The sequence below is a fragment of the Sceloporus occidentalis genome, unplaced genomic scaffold, assembly GCF_023333645.1.
Source record: "Sceloporus occidentalis isolate IW3139 unplaced genomic scaffold, rSceOcc1.0.p SCAF_5, whole genome shotgun sequence".
Classification (NCBI taxonomy): Eukaryota; Metazoa; Chordata; class Lepidosauria; order Squamata; family Phrynosomatidae; genus Sceloporus; species Sceloporus occidentalis.
Window position 1 is genome coordinate 96,672,814 of NW_028316985.1, and position 15,296 is coordinate 96,688,109.

At 43.4% G+C, this 15,296-nt stretch overlaps 1 protein-coding gene across 3 annotated transcripts in view; it reads right to left on the minus strand.

Moving 5' to 3' along the window:
• The window catches only part of LOC149312530 (tetraspanin-9-like), a 269,437-nt gene that overhangs the window by 137,622 nt on the left and 116,519 nt on the right, over positions 1-15,296 (minus strand). For 2 of the 3 annotated variants that reach the window (XM_089524804.1, XM_089524803.1), the window contains one exon: positions 11,927-12,006. In XM_089524804.1, the coding sequence (XP_089380930.1) occupies positions 11,927-11,989 (63 nt within the window). In that variant the 5' untranslated portion in view covers positions 11,990-12,006. Of the gene's footprint in view, positions 1-11,926; positions 12,587-15,296 lie in introns of those variants that run through there. The other variant, XM_089524802.1, reaches the window with a different exon arrangement.

The window sequence follows — 15,296 nt, forward strand, 5'->3', positions numbered from 1 at the left end:
AGGTCGCTAAAATTAGTACCCAGACTGTTGGAGGCAAATTAGCTTACTTGCTAATTAGCTTACTTGCTGTTCACCGCTATGATCTTTGGAATAGCGGTCTATAAATAAAACAAATTATTATTAAATTATTATTGTTTGGGATTTGGTAAATAGATCTCTCTGAAAAATTAATTAAAATACAGTGGGCCCTTGGTATATGCTGGGGTTTGGTTCCAGGCCCCCACTGTGCATACCAAATCCATAGATGCTCAAGTCTCATTAAATACAATGGCACAGTAAAATGGCATCCCTTACATAAAATGGCAAAAATAAAAGTTTTTAAAAAAATATTTTCAAGCCATGGATTCTTGAATCCATGGCCAAAAGAATCTGTGGACATGGAGGCCTGTCATCTCCTGTTTCACAAACAGAAACTTCAAAATGTTCATAATCTCAATGAATTATCAATTTAGAAAGAGAGATAATAAGCTTAGGGAGCTGTGCTGGATGTAAGAAACTATGAAAAGCCATATTAAGTAGTAGCTCTATCAAGCCATTCAAAGAGGCACAAAAATGAGTATAAGCTTTCAAGAACTGCAGATCTCTTAATCAAGCAAGGTGTTACAAAGAGTATATTAGAAGAAGGAGAGGGTTAGGGGGAAGGAATATAAAAATTTTGTATGAGGAAGAGATCTGGAGATAGCAAAATTTGCACACGTTTTCACCTTGTTTAGTTGGTACAATCAAGATATAACACCAATGAGCATTTTGACACAGTTTTCACAGGGAGCCAAGCCAGTTGGCTCTTCTGTAATGGACATTAATAATCCTATAGCTAAGCAAGGCAGCCACCAGGAGTAGACACATTCTTCTTGGAGGCAATAAATAAATAAATAAATAAAAATAAAAAAGAATAAAAAAGGGGGGATAAGTTTTTATGCAGAGTTGGACGTATGAAATGGTGAATATGGTGACCAGGTCATTAGCCTATTTGCAAAAAACTTGAATTAGGCTTTTTCACTGGTCTCAGGATCTGATCTGCCTCTTTTTTCCAAGATACTATGATACACTCTTATTCTGAAAAAGAGGATTAAGCCCTCTGCTTCTCCTTGAAGAAATTCACACTGAATTAAGTACACAGTGTTGTAATGGATAAAATAAATTCTCTGCTTCAAATATCTAATAAGATTTCTGAAGAAATAAGTAAAACTGACTTCTGCTGATTAATACTGCATGTGCATGGTTACACACACATACCTATACCTATTATCCACTCCCTGTAAAAGATGTGCCACAGTCTTCAAGGATAAATCCACACCACTTTAACTGCTACAACTCAATGCTATGGAATTCTGGGATTTGTACTTTTGTGAGATATTTTGCCTGACTCGTCAGAAACGTGTTCATTTGGGCTACTGCAACAGTACAGAAATAAAGCAGTTGGGCCCCACTTTAATTTCTGTGTCTTACTGCTATGAAATTATGGGATTTGTAGTTTGATGACGCACCAGAGCTTTCTGAAAGGTCAGGCTAAATCTCTCACAAAACTACAAATCCCAGAATTCCACAGCATTGACTTATGACAATTAAAGTGGTGTCATACTGCTTTATTATGGAATGGGACTTGGAGATACTGTTTTACAGTTGCTCCATTCCTTCCTGAAGGGACGAAAACAGAACATGGTGCTAGGGAACTCCTGCTCAACCCCCTGGACATTGGCCTGTGGGGTACCTCAAGATTCAGTGTTGTCACCTATGCTATTTAACATATACATGAAACTGCTGGGATATGCCATCTGGAGTTTTGGGGTGCAGTGCCACTTGTATGCAGATGAAAGGCGGTACAGAAATAAAATGCAATTAAAAAGCAAATAAATAAATTGTTCTGTCCTGACCAGCAGGCAGGAAGTCTTGCCAGCTAGTGAGACTCCTTCTCATGCCTTGCGTTTCTCTGTCCTATAATCTAGCCTAGGTTGCTTTTCCCTGCTCCCGCCATTCCATCTTTATCTACTTTGCCAATTGTTCCGCCTTCACTGTCTCTTTAAAAAACCCAATATAATGGCCCCTTTTTTCTTCCCTTCCCCTTTCCAAGGAATCTCTCCAAGCACCAACTGTTTCTGTTACTGCAGCAGCCAGAGAGTTGAAGGGAGAGGAAAGGAGAAGCAAAATCATTGTGCCCTAGAAGGCTTCCCCCTTTCTCTGCTCAAAGGAGAAACTGGAGTAGGAGTCCCCATCTGCCCCAGAGGCACCTCTGATGCTTGGCTACAAAGAGCATGAGGTGAGGTGCCACCGACCTAAACATATACTTAAAGAGGCAATGCACTTTGCACTCTGCCTCACTCCTTGCCTTATGTTCCCCCATTTCTCTACTCTTTCATGTCTGCTGAGTGCTTGGTCTGTACAACTATGCATGTGTCTTCTCAGCCAAAAGCCTTGAATGCTTCATACGTCCTAGACTCATAAAATCAGTTAGAAGTGACTACATGGGCTATTCAATCCAACCTCCTGCCATGCAGGAATATACAATAAAACACTCCGGACAGATGGATATCCAGCCTCTGTTTAAAACCTCAAAGGAAGGAGACTCCATCACTCTCTGAGGGAGTGTTTTCTACTGTCAAACAGCTCTTACTGTCAGGAGGTTCCTTCAAATGTTGAGGTGGAACCCTCCCCTGCATCAGAACTTAAACTGGTATAAAACTGCTTTATTTATTCATTGTAGATGTACCCTATGGTTTGCCCAGGGTGACTCAGTGGAATTCCATGGCTGGACAGGGCTTTGAACACTGGTTTACAAAGTCCTAGTCCAACACTCAAATTAATACACCACATTAGCTCTCCAATTAATAGCTCTCCATTAACTTCTGTATCCCAGGAAACAACACTTGTTTTAAACGAGTATCTTTACATGTCATTGATTCAGCAGCCAAAGCTTTTAGAAATCAGATAGGATAGCAGGTGGCACAACGTCTTTTCATAGAATCATAGAATATTCATTTTTGTTTTGTTGAAGAGTTTTAGTGAACTAAAGCCCTACATGGCCTGGGTCCAGTCTACTTGAAGGAACGCCTCCTCCCATACAATCCTTCCCGTACACTCCAATCCTCTGGGAAAAACCTTTTACAATCTAGAAAAACCAGACTGGCGGTGACCTCCCAGAGGTCCTTCTCTGCCACCACTCCAAAAACCTGGAATGACCTGCCGGAAGAGATTCGCCAAATATCCTCACTCGAGGCTTTTAAAAAGGCGACAAAAACCTTTCTCTTCCGGCAGGCCTTCTGCGATTGAAAATGTCCAGAACCATTTGAATCCCCCTCCTTTTATTATTTTTCTTATTTGTGGTTTGTTTTTGTTTTTTTTAATTTTGATGTATTGTTATGTGCTTTTTAACCATATTTTACTGTTTAATTTTATAGTTGAGAGGGAGGGTTGGGCCGGGGTCTTGTGGGGCTTGTTGTTTTTATTATTGTGTATTGTATGAACTCTGTTGTTACCCGCCTCGATCCTCAGAGCGGAAGAGGCGGGATATAAATAAATATTTATTATTATATTATATTATTATTAACTACCACAGTCATTGTAGTTTATTTTTAAAATGATTTTTCAAAGCTTTGCTCAAGAGAAAGGAGTCAAGATGGATATGAGTTTATCAAAAGGGAGATACTGAAGGAATAATTTCAAACTGTTCCAATGAGGAGGAAAAATGAAAGATATCTCAAGAAACAAGGATGAATGACTAAAGAATTTTCAACTGAGCTAAGTTTTAAATGTTACATGTATAAGAAATGGAAAAGAGGGAAAATCACCAAAGAGGAATTCAAACAAGTAGCTAGCACATGTAGGGATAAAGTCAGAAAAGCAAAAGCCCAGAATGATCTTAGATTTGCTAGAGAGGTTAAGAACAATAAAAAGGCCTTTCTGGGGTATGTCCATAGCAAAAGGAAGATGGAGGAAATGGTAGGGCCATTGCGTGGAGAAGATGGCAAAATGCTAACAGGGCCAAAGAAATGGCAGGATTACTGAACACCTTCTTTGCTTCAGTCTTCTCAGAAAAGGCAAAAGGTGCTCAACCTGAGGAAAATGGAACAGCATACTCACTGGGAGAAATGAACAGACTAAGTAAAGAGGTAGTACAGGAATACCTGGTTAATTTAAATGACTTTAAGGCGGGTTACAGACCGCCATAAGGGACTTCCTCAGGACGTCCTAGGTTTAAAAAGGGGCATCACTTCTTGACGCCCCCAAGCCTAATACATCCTGAGGACGTACAAGATGGCGGCGCCCCATCTACATGGGGGCCACCATGATGGCGCCACGAATGCACCGCCTCCAAACGAGGAGGTGCGGACGTGATGCTGTCATGCCACGCAAGGGCGCTTAGTGTGCCCTTTCGTCGGCTCAGGAAGGAGCTCCGAAACAGAGCTCCTTCCTGGTCTTGCGTTGCTGGCGCAGCCTTTAGATAGCTGCGCCCAGCGACGCAGAGGAGAAAGGGGCCAAGCAGCCCCTTTCTCCTCCTCCCCGCCACCGCAGGGGGTCCTTGGGGCTTGAAGCCCCAAGGACACCCCTTTCCAGGCCTTGGGGAAGTGGCCTTTTGCCACTTCCCCGTGGCCTGGAAAACAGCGGATTGGGGCCTCAGCAGCTGCCGCTCTATCCACTAAGGCCCCGATCCGGCGGGGAAAGGGGCGGGTGCAGGCTGCCACTTTTCGGCGGTCTGTAACGTGCCTAAGTCTCCAGGACCAGATGGACTACATCCAAGGTTATTAAAAGAGCTGGCAAATGTAATCTCAGAGTCATTGGCAATAATCTTTGAGAACTGGAGAACAGGAGAAGTCCCAGTAGACTGGAGGAGGCAAACGTTGTCCCCATCTTCACAAAAGGAAAAAAAAAAGAGAATCCCAACAATTATCGTCCAGTTTGTCTGACATCAATATCAGGAAAAAATCATTAAATAGAGTCTGTGAACTTTTAAAAGGGAATGCCATAATCACAAAAAGTCAACATGGGTTTCTCAAAAACAAGTCATGCCAGGCTAATGTTTTTTTTTTTAAATATAAAATTACCAGCTTGTAGATGAAGGGAATGCTGTAGACATAGCATATCTTGATTTGAGTAAGGCCTTTGACAAGATTCCCCCATGATATTCTTGCAAAGAAGCTAGTAAAATGTGGGCTAGACAATGCAACTGTTAGGTGTATTAGTAATTAGTTGTCTGGTCCAACCCAAAGGGTGCTCAGCAATGGCTTCTCTTCATATTTGAGAGAAGTGACCAGTGGAGTGCCAAAGGGTTCTGTCCTGGGCCCAGTGCTATTCAACATCTCTTTCAATGACTTCGAACAAAGGAAAAGAGGTCATGTTTATCAAATTTGCAGATGACACCAAATTAGGAGGAGTAGCTAATACTCCAGAGGAGAGGATCAAAATTAAAAATGACTTTAATAGATTAGAAAGCTGGGCGAAAACAAAATGAATTTCAACAAAGAGAAATGTAAGGTACTGCACTTAAGCAGAAAAAATGAAATGCATAGATAAAAGATGGAGGATAACTGGCTTGACAACAGTACATGTAAAAGGCATCTAGGAGTCCTAGTAGACTACAAGTTGAACATGAGTCAATAGTGTGATGCGGCAACTAAAAAGGAAAATGTGATTGTAGGCTGCATCAATACAAGTATAGCGTCTAGATTCCTGGTCCACCTATCCTGAACGGGATCACGCTTCCTGTGAAGGACTCCGTGCGCAGTCTGGGGGTGTTTCTTGACTCGTCGCTCCACCTCACATCTCAGGTGAATGCGACGGTCAGGAACACCTATCATCAGCTTCGGCTTATTCGCCAGCTGCGCCCATACCTGGCCCAGAGGGACCTTGAAACGGTGGTACATGCTCTGGTAACCTCTAGATTGGACTTCTGCAATGCGCTCTACGTGGGGCAACCCTTGTATCATACTCGGAAGCTACAGCTGGTACAGAATATGGCGGCCAGGCTGGTCACTGGTACTTCCAGGACCAGCCATATTACACCGGTGCTTAAAGATCTGCACTGGCTGCCTATTCGCTTCCGGGCACAGTACAAGGTGTTGGTGATTACCTATAAAGCCCTACATGGCTTGGGCCCAGGTTACCTGAAGGACCGCCTCTCCCCATACATTCCGCCCCGCACCCTCAGAACTTCTGGGCAGCAATTACTTAGGGTTCCGGGGGCCAAACTCTCCTCTACAACGAGGAGGACGTATTCCATCGTTGCCCTGACCCTTTGGAACACGCTGCCCACAGAGCTCCGCTCGGCCACCTCCCTGGCTCAGTTTAGAAGGGATTTAAAAACCCTTCTATTCCAAACTGCATTCCCCGAGTGAAGACCTGGATGGCCTCCCTTTCTTTGCTGACGGCAAGTCGGACGGCTGACCGGGGGGTTTTTATGACTGTTTTAATTTGCTTTAATGTATGTATTGATTTTACTATGTACTATGTAATGTATGTACTGTTTACTATGTTGTCCACCGCCCTGATCAATGGAAGGGCGGTATATAAATAAAAGTTTTATTTATTATTATTTATTAGATCAAGGGAAGTAATAGTAATGTTCTATTCTGCTTTGGTCAGGCCTCATCAGGAATACTGTGAACAGTTCTGGGCACCACAATTCCAAAAGGATGTTGACAAACTAGAGTGTGTCTGCAAGAGGGTAACCAATATGTGAAAACCTATGAGGAGAGGCTTAGGGAGTTAGGTATGTTTAGCACGGAGAAGAGATGGTTAAGAGGTGATATGATGGCCTATTTAAATATTTCAAGGGGTAGCATATTGAGGATAGAGCAAGCTTGTTTTCTGCTGCTCCAAAGAATAGGACCCAGAACAATGGATGCAAGGCTATGATTTTATAGCCCTGCTTAAATATCTGAAAGGATGTCATACTGAAGATGGGACAAGTTTGTTTTCTGCTGCGCCAGAGAACAGGATCTGGACCAATGGATTCAAATGACAGAAAAGGGGATTCCAACTAAACATTTGGGAGGAACCTCCTGACTGTAAAAGCTGTTTGACTGTGGAACATACTCCCTCAGAGTGTGGTGTAATCTTCTCATATGGAGAAGTGGTACTTTGATTGTGAGTTCCTCTATGGAAGGGGATTGGACTGGATTGCCCTTGTAGTCTCTTCCACCTCTATGATACTAAGTGTACCTTCTTCACCCTATGATTCTATGATAACAAAGTTTTCAATGATGACCTAAAGAAAATTGAGGTTACCTGAAGAAAGTTTGTAAGTTCGGGAACCCCAAAATTGTTTTTGAAGGGTTGGGGCATCTCAACACTGGTTAAGCATGTTGTTATTCATCTTGCTTACTTGCACGTACAAGTAAGGAAAGTCAAATTATGTTCTCCATTCATTATATTTAATAAGGATATTTTTAAAAATATATTAATTTTTATTATTTGCACATTATTAAAATAATAAGGATATATTCAATTTCTTCAGCAGAGAGAGGTGTCTTTTAGGCCAATCCATAATGCCCTATACAAGAAATAATGTATATGTTTGAAAATCTGCACAAGGTACTTACTACATGGGCTTGTAAAGGCTGTAGCAGGAATGCTGTTTTAGTGTTGCGTTTGGCCATAAAGTTTCCAGTGCCATATGATTTGTCTAGCTTGACTAGATAATCAACAGAAGTTTACGTGACCAAGCAGACTTTGGATGGGATAGCCTTATTAGTTGAGGCCCCTTTGGAGTAAGACAAATGGGGAATCAACCTGAATTTATTAGCTACTTTTTAGGCACTACCCTTCCCAGTGCAGAGACTTCTTAGGTCTGGCTGACATCCTGATAAATGGAACACAGTTTGTAGATGTTAATAACATTAAATAGTCAATAGACCCTGATCCTGTGATTCACTTATATACAAGAATTGAAGCCCCAGAATGCCAATTATTATTATTAGGAAAATAATCACAGTCTAGACTATAAAAAGGTGAATTGCCCCATGCACCCACTCAAACTTACTTTGAATCATTTTTAGAAAAGAAAAAGGAAGTATCAGAAATAATTTGCTGCACCACCTGCATACAGAACAATACACAGATTAACATGCAAATTGCTTCCCCTTAGCCAACAGTATATATACGCCACTCTCTTCCTGGCAATCATTCTCTGAAGATGCCAGCCACAGCTGCTTGTGAAACGTCAGGAAAAAACTCTTCTAGAACATGGCCTTATAGCATGAAAAACCCACAAAAAACTATTGCTGCCATCACCTACCTTGAATCCTACTCATGATGGAGTGTGTCTTACTCTTAGGAATGCTGGGAGAGTGTGAGGAAATGCTGGGAGTATGTGAAAATGTGAATATTGGGAAACAACAGGCAGAAGGCTAAATAGATGATAGACAGACAAATAGATAGGATAATAATAATAATAATAATAATAATAATAATAGTATTTATTTATAACCCTCCTCTCCCTGTGTGGGATCAAGGCGGGTAACAGCATATAAAAGAAAAAACAGTAAAATCAAAGGCACAGAAACGGTAGATAAACGTGCACTAGACTCCAGATTCCCACTCCCCCCCCCTCTAAAATTAACATTAAAAGCAATTCCCAAACAATTCTCTCTAACTGCAGTAGGTTCTTCCTAGAGGACCTGAGATTGCGGGAAGGATTATATGGGAGGAGGCATTCCCTCAGGTAAACTGGACCCAGGCCATGTACTAGTCCAAGGTATTTTTCTCCATAAAGAAAAGCAGCAACTGAAAAAATGAATTTCACCAGGGAGAAATTCAAGGTACTACACTTAGGCAGAAAAAATGAAAAGCACAGATACATGATGGATGACACTTCTTAGCAGACCACAAGACAAACATGATTCAGTACTATCATGCAGTAGAGTGTCTCAATAGGAGTGTGGTGTTCAGATTCAGGCAAGTAACAATGCCATTCCATTCAAGTTCAGAGTAACGCAATTCAAGAGGAATACTGACAAGATGGAGTATGTCTAGAGGAAGAAAACCAAAATGATGAAGGCTCTGGAAAACATGTCCTACGAGGAGCTTATTAATGAGCTGGGTTCACTAAAAGGTTCGCCATCACTGTTCTAGGTCCTCCAGTGCAACTATGTGGTCCATATCTGCCAGACATTGACCATAGAATTGCTCAGGAGGAACTACAAATGCCTAGTGGAGTCTTCTCTCTAGGAATCTCTAGGTCCTTCAGCATGACTTTTGGTTGACCATAGAGTAGCACTGGAGAACGTAGATATTCCTAGAGAGAACATATTAACATATTAATAAAATCCATGAATAAACAAATCCACAAAAGTCAAAGCTGCAAATGCAGAGGGACAAGTGTGACTGATTTGGAAAGCTTCTTGGTAATCCATCACAGTAGGCTGTGGGCTTGTAGACCCATTCAGTTCTTCAGATCACTTGGATAGCTATCTGTTTAAGCAGAAACATCAAAGACCCCTACTAGCCAAGTGCACAGTTCTCACCCCTTGTGTGTATGCAATAAACCCTAAGAACTTGCATTTTAACATGGTAGCCTTTCAACCATGAAAGAAAATAGTGGCCCACCAGGAACATGCAAACTAGAAAAGTAGTTCCTGGTGAAACTAAATCCAAACAACACTATCTCCATACAGTAAAAGACATCTTCTACCATTATACATGAATGGATATCAAAATAACTTGAGACATAAGAAGCAATACTGTGAATCCCATTATAAATGTTTTTTTAGAAATGTACGATGCATTTCTGCTGTACATGGGGAAATAAGGAGCTTAGTACCATATTGTACATTATGCAAAGGCTGAACTTGTTACCAGCTTGTTTCTTGGCATAATTTAAAGCATTGCTGATGATAAACTGTAAAACATTAAATAGTTAGGTCCCAGGCACTGTCTTCCCCTCTACCAGCCTTAAAGTCTAATGGAGAGGCTCTTCTCTGCCAACTCCAACAGAGCTACAATTGATGAGGACAAGAGACCTTACCTAGACTGTGGGAGTCTCCGGCCCAGTAGGCTGAAGAGACACCTTCTCTGACAACATTCTGTCATATTACAATGACCTGGGTGAGACAGGTATTTGCTGTATTAGTTAAATGCTCACTGTGTTCTCTGCCTGTTTTTATTATATTGTTCTGTTTCTTTACTGCATTTTTGGTAATTCTGTAGTGTTCCATGAGTGGTGAGAAAGCATCACAAGAGTCAGAAGGATATGATTTTAAATAACAACAATACTGGGACCACCTGACTGGGTTAGATTGGCTTTTTTCTTGTTGTCATGCACCTTTGAGTAATTTCTGAGTTATGATGACCCCAAGGCAAATGTATCATGCACTTTTTTTGACGAGATTTGTTGCCATTGCCTTCCTCTTAAGTCTGAGAGAATATGACTTGCCCAGGAGGTTTTCATGGTTGATCAGGGATTCCCACCCAATGGGTTTCCATGGTAGAGCAGGGATTCCAATCCTGGTGTCTTGGAGTCCTAGTCCAACGCTCAAAACACATCATGCTGGCACCATGTAGTTGCATAGTTTTCTTTAAAGCAGAATCCTTCATCTGCCTCTACTCTATTAACACTCAGGTCTCAGATTTGGGACTCAGGACTGGGTACTGCCTCCAGTGAATCTGGAGAACTGCACAATTCTCATATGTTTTTGGCTTTCTCGTGGTATACTTGGACTTGTAAAGTAGGTCAATCTGAGAGAAAAGCCAGCTGCCAAGAAACAAAGACCCCTTCTAAACTCAAATTTAGCACAAATTAATAATGATTTAGTATAACAGTGTGGCGTACTGATCTGAGCACTGGACTATGAACCTGGAAACCAAGGTCTTAATCCCCACTCAGCCATAGTAACCACTGAGTGACCTTGGGCAAATCATACACTCAAACTCAGAAAACCCTGTGATAAATTCACTTTAGGATTACCATAAACTGAAAATGATTTCATGGCACACAGCAGCAACAAGAACAACAACAATGAAAGAAAAATAATAAAAACCTAATAATGTTTTACATGGAAAGGAAGATCTTGAAACTCTTTTCTTCAAGCTCACACATAGGGACATTCTGATAGCTTTTTCAAATCATTCATACTTGCTAACCCTTGGCTTTCATCAAGTAAGAACAAATGTGCAAATGGATAGGTGCAAACGAGTCATGGATGTGAATACATGTCCTCATAACCTTTTAAAAGGCAAAACTATTATTCTGACTGGCACGGGAAGCTTAGTTTTCTATGTGACATAATTTTGGTCAGAATAGTAGACAGACAGCTCCCAGATTTGCTTACTGAAGCCCTGTTGCAACTCCACACACCTCCTAGTCAGCCAAGGAAGTGGAATTGGTAGTGCTTCCTTACAACAGGAAACTGTGATCCCTCTGCTTTTCCAAGTTCACCCCCAACGAGTAAAAGTGGCTAAGGAATCTGTATCATTTGTTATCTTACAAACCAGTATGCCACACTATCTCCTTTTATAGCCAACCATTATTAATTTGTGCTAAATTTCATGTTGTAAGTGTGCAAAAGAAATCAATCAATAAATGAAAAAGGCTAAACGTCATTCTTACTTGGAAGCAACTCATCAAGTAATAATGCCTTTTTGCTTGTAAGAAAGTGAGTCAGATGAATGGAGATACTGGAGATTATGTATTTTACAAAATGGTGTAATTCAACACAGGGCAATGTTTTTGTAAAAGAATGCACACAATGCTGCCGTACTGACAGGGAAAAAGCCCTCTTCTGTGGTGAATTCTGTTCTGCCACTGCCTCCAGCCCAAGGACGCCAGCAGGAAGCCAAAACCGCATGAGAGCTGTGCGGCTCTTTTTCCTCCCGCACATGATAAACATCCCAGGCAGAGAGAGACAGGAGGCCCCTCAGCTGTCAGAGGCTGTGCTGCATCATTCCCAATGCGGCAGGAGGAGGGCTGCCGTGGAGCCACTGGCTCCTTACTCACCCAGAAGACGAGGTTGAAGAGGAACATCATGTACTTCAAGCAGCACAAGCAGCCTCTCGCCATGCTGCACTTCTTGAATTCTAAGAGGAAAACAAAGGATAGATCCAGGTAAAAGACGACGTATTTGCTGCTGCTGCTGCCTCTGGGGCCACCGCCGCATTTGTCCCTGCTCTTGGCGCCGGCCTCGGCCTCGGCGCCGCTGGGCTCCTGGTGGCTGCCAGACCCGCCGCCACCGCCACCGCCGCCGGCAGAACCGTAGAAGGCTCCGGCGGTGAAGCCTCGTCCGAAGGGCCTGCCGCCGCCCGGGAGGGAGGAGGAGGAGGGCTTGGCGGACTCCTTGCTCTCCAGGGACGGGCTCCGGTGGATGGAGGACTCCTCGCTACTCGACTTCTCCATGCTCTCGCTCCAGTGCAGGGGGGCCCCGGTGGACCCCCTCCACCATCTCTCGGCGGCAGGCCTCGCTCACGGCGCCCCCTGCATGGCCTCTCCGCCAGCCCTACCGGCTCCGGGCCCCAGGGAGCGAGGGGGCGGCTCGGGGGCCCCCATGCCTCCGCCCGCCCGGCCCCTCTTCGCCCCTCCCTCCCTCCCTCTCTCGGGCTCAGTCTGCGGGCAGCCCGCTAGTCCTTGCCGCCATGCCCCTTCGCCACGAGCCCCGGCCCTCCCTGGGCCTCAGGAGTCTCAGGGCGCCCCTCTGCCTCCGCCTCCGCCTCCGCCAGGAGAGCACCCAGGACCCCGGGCATCTCCCGCAGAAACCCCGCCTCCTCCTCCTCCTCCTCCTGCTGCTGCTCTCGCTCCCGTCCAATAGGAGAGCCGCCCCCAGCGCCAGCATCGAAAGCCCCGCCCCCTCTGCACCGCCCCCAGCCAATCAAGGCAAGCCTTACGCACGGAGCCTGCCCCCGCCTCCGCCTCCATGACACAGGGTCGCTAATAGGATTATCCTCGCTGTACAAGTGCGCAAGGGAATCACATTTAAAATGTCAAGCGCCGCTTAACCGTCCCCACGAGGAACAGAGGAGCCCTGGCGAAGCAGTGGCTAAGAACAACAGCAACAACAACAATAATAATCATAGGATGTATTTATATTCCGCCTTTTCCTTGCGAAATCAAGGCGGATTACAAAGCAAAGGGAGCAAAATACAAATCCCCCAAACAGTAGTACATGTATTTAATTCAATCACATCCAAAACCCACCAAACAGTGATACCTTTATTGGCCAACCAAAATCCCCAATATTCATTTTGCAAGCTCCCATGGCTCCACTGGCTTCATCAGGAAAGATGTTACAAACCACACAGGACAAAAACAACGGAAGATGTTAGTTATAGGCCTGCATCTGGCTGTTTTGATTCTTAGTTCAGAGGGTATGGAGGGGTATCTCTTGCAGACTGGCACCTCCTCCTTCTGGCCATGTGTCTGTCTGCTGAGAGTCTCCAAGGAGGAGATGTCAGCCTGCAATAAATACCCACCACACCATCAGGACTAAGAACAAAAACAGCAAAATGCAGGCTCACAACTAACATCTTCAAATCTTTTTTCTCCTGTATGGTGTTTAACACCTTGCCTGGTGTAGAAGCCAGTGGTGCTGCAAAACTTGCAACACGTACATTGGGCAGTTTGACTGGCCAATAACAGTATCACTGTTTTGTGGGGTTTGGATGTTATTGAATTAAAATTGCTGTAACTATATAGTTTTTGATGTTTTATAGCTTAAAAACAAACACACAGGATAATTGCAGATAATGATCACTGATTAGCAGACATTAATCCTCTTTTGCATTAGCCTCCCAACCTGAGGCCTGCCATCAGCACATAACAATAGACATGCAAATCACTCCTGCATTCCCAGGCTCACACACACACACACACACACACACACACACACACACACTTTTTCCAGGCAAGCACTCTCTGAAGATGCCAGCCACAGATGCTGGCAAAACATCAGGAAGAAACTGTTCTAGAACATGGCCACATAGCCCAAAACCCCACAAAAAACAAACAAACATGGATGCTGGCCATGAAAGCCTTTGACTTCACAAACACACAGGACCTTGCAGGCACCATTCCCATATCTCTATGTTTATTTACTTCATAAAAGTATCAGATATGACATATGTAACATAAACTGTACAAAAAGGGCAATGCAATTCTAGGCTGCATGAAGAGAATTATAGTGTCTAAATCAAGAGAAGTAATAGTGCCACTGTATTCTGCCTTGGTCAGGCCTCACCTAGAATACTGTGCCCATTTCTGGGCACCACAATTCAAAAAAGATGTTAGACTGTGTTCAAAGGAAGGCAACCAAAATGGTGAAGGGCCTGGAAACCATGCCCAATGAGGAAAGACAGAGAGCTGAGTATTTTTAGCCTGGAGAAGAGAAGGATAAGAGGTGATATGATAGCCCTGTTTGAAGGGGTGTCACACTGAAGATGGAGCAAGCTTGTTTTCTGCTGCTCCAGCAAATAGGGCCCGGAACAATGAATTCAACCTACAGGAAAAGAAATTCCACCTAAACATTGGGAGGACCTTCCTGACAGTAAGGGCAGTTCGACAGTGGAACACACTCTTTCCTTGGAGTGCAGTGGAGTCTCCTTCTTTGGAGGTCTTTAAACAGAGGCTGGATGGCCATCTGTTGGGGATGCTTTGACTGAGATTTCCTGCATGGAAGGGGGTTGGACTGAAAGGCCCTTGAGGTCTCTTCCAACCCTATGATTCTAGGATTGCTCCAATGCTTTTAAGAACAAGGAGCGAAATGTGTTTTAATTTAGATTTTAGAAAAGAACAGAACAAATATAGTCATCTAAAGCTTCTATTTTCCAAACGAAAGTAGTCTTCCTGTCAGAGAAAGGGACTTCATCTGCAACAAAGGTATGTTGTCCAGACCCCTGAGATTCCCCGAGTTCCCAAATCTATTTCATAGAAACTTGGAACCTACTTGGAATATTTTCACCTCTTACAATTGTTGCATGGGAAGTGAGTAGTTTTCAGGGAGATCGCCGCAAGTAAAAGAGTGTTTAACCTTACAATTCCCACATGGTAAGATCCCATAAAAATACCCCTACAGAGCAATTAAGCATGGATTTCTGCTACTGCATTTTTCTTCTCCCAGGCTTAATAGTCACGCAGGGGATAGTTTTCAGGAGAGGAAGGGAAAAGCTAAGTCTCTCATCTCTATAGACTGTAATTCCCCTGAAAATCATCCCTTCCTACACAACTAAAATGTAAACTTAAGTCCAAAACACACTGCAGAAACAACCCAGTTTGAGATTGCTTTAACTGCCCTGGCTCAGTGCTACGGAATCTTATTGTAGTACCAAAGCTCTCTGGCAGAGAAGGCTAAATGTCTCACAAAACTACAATTTCCAGGATT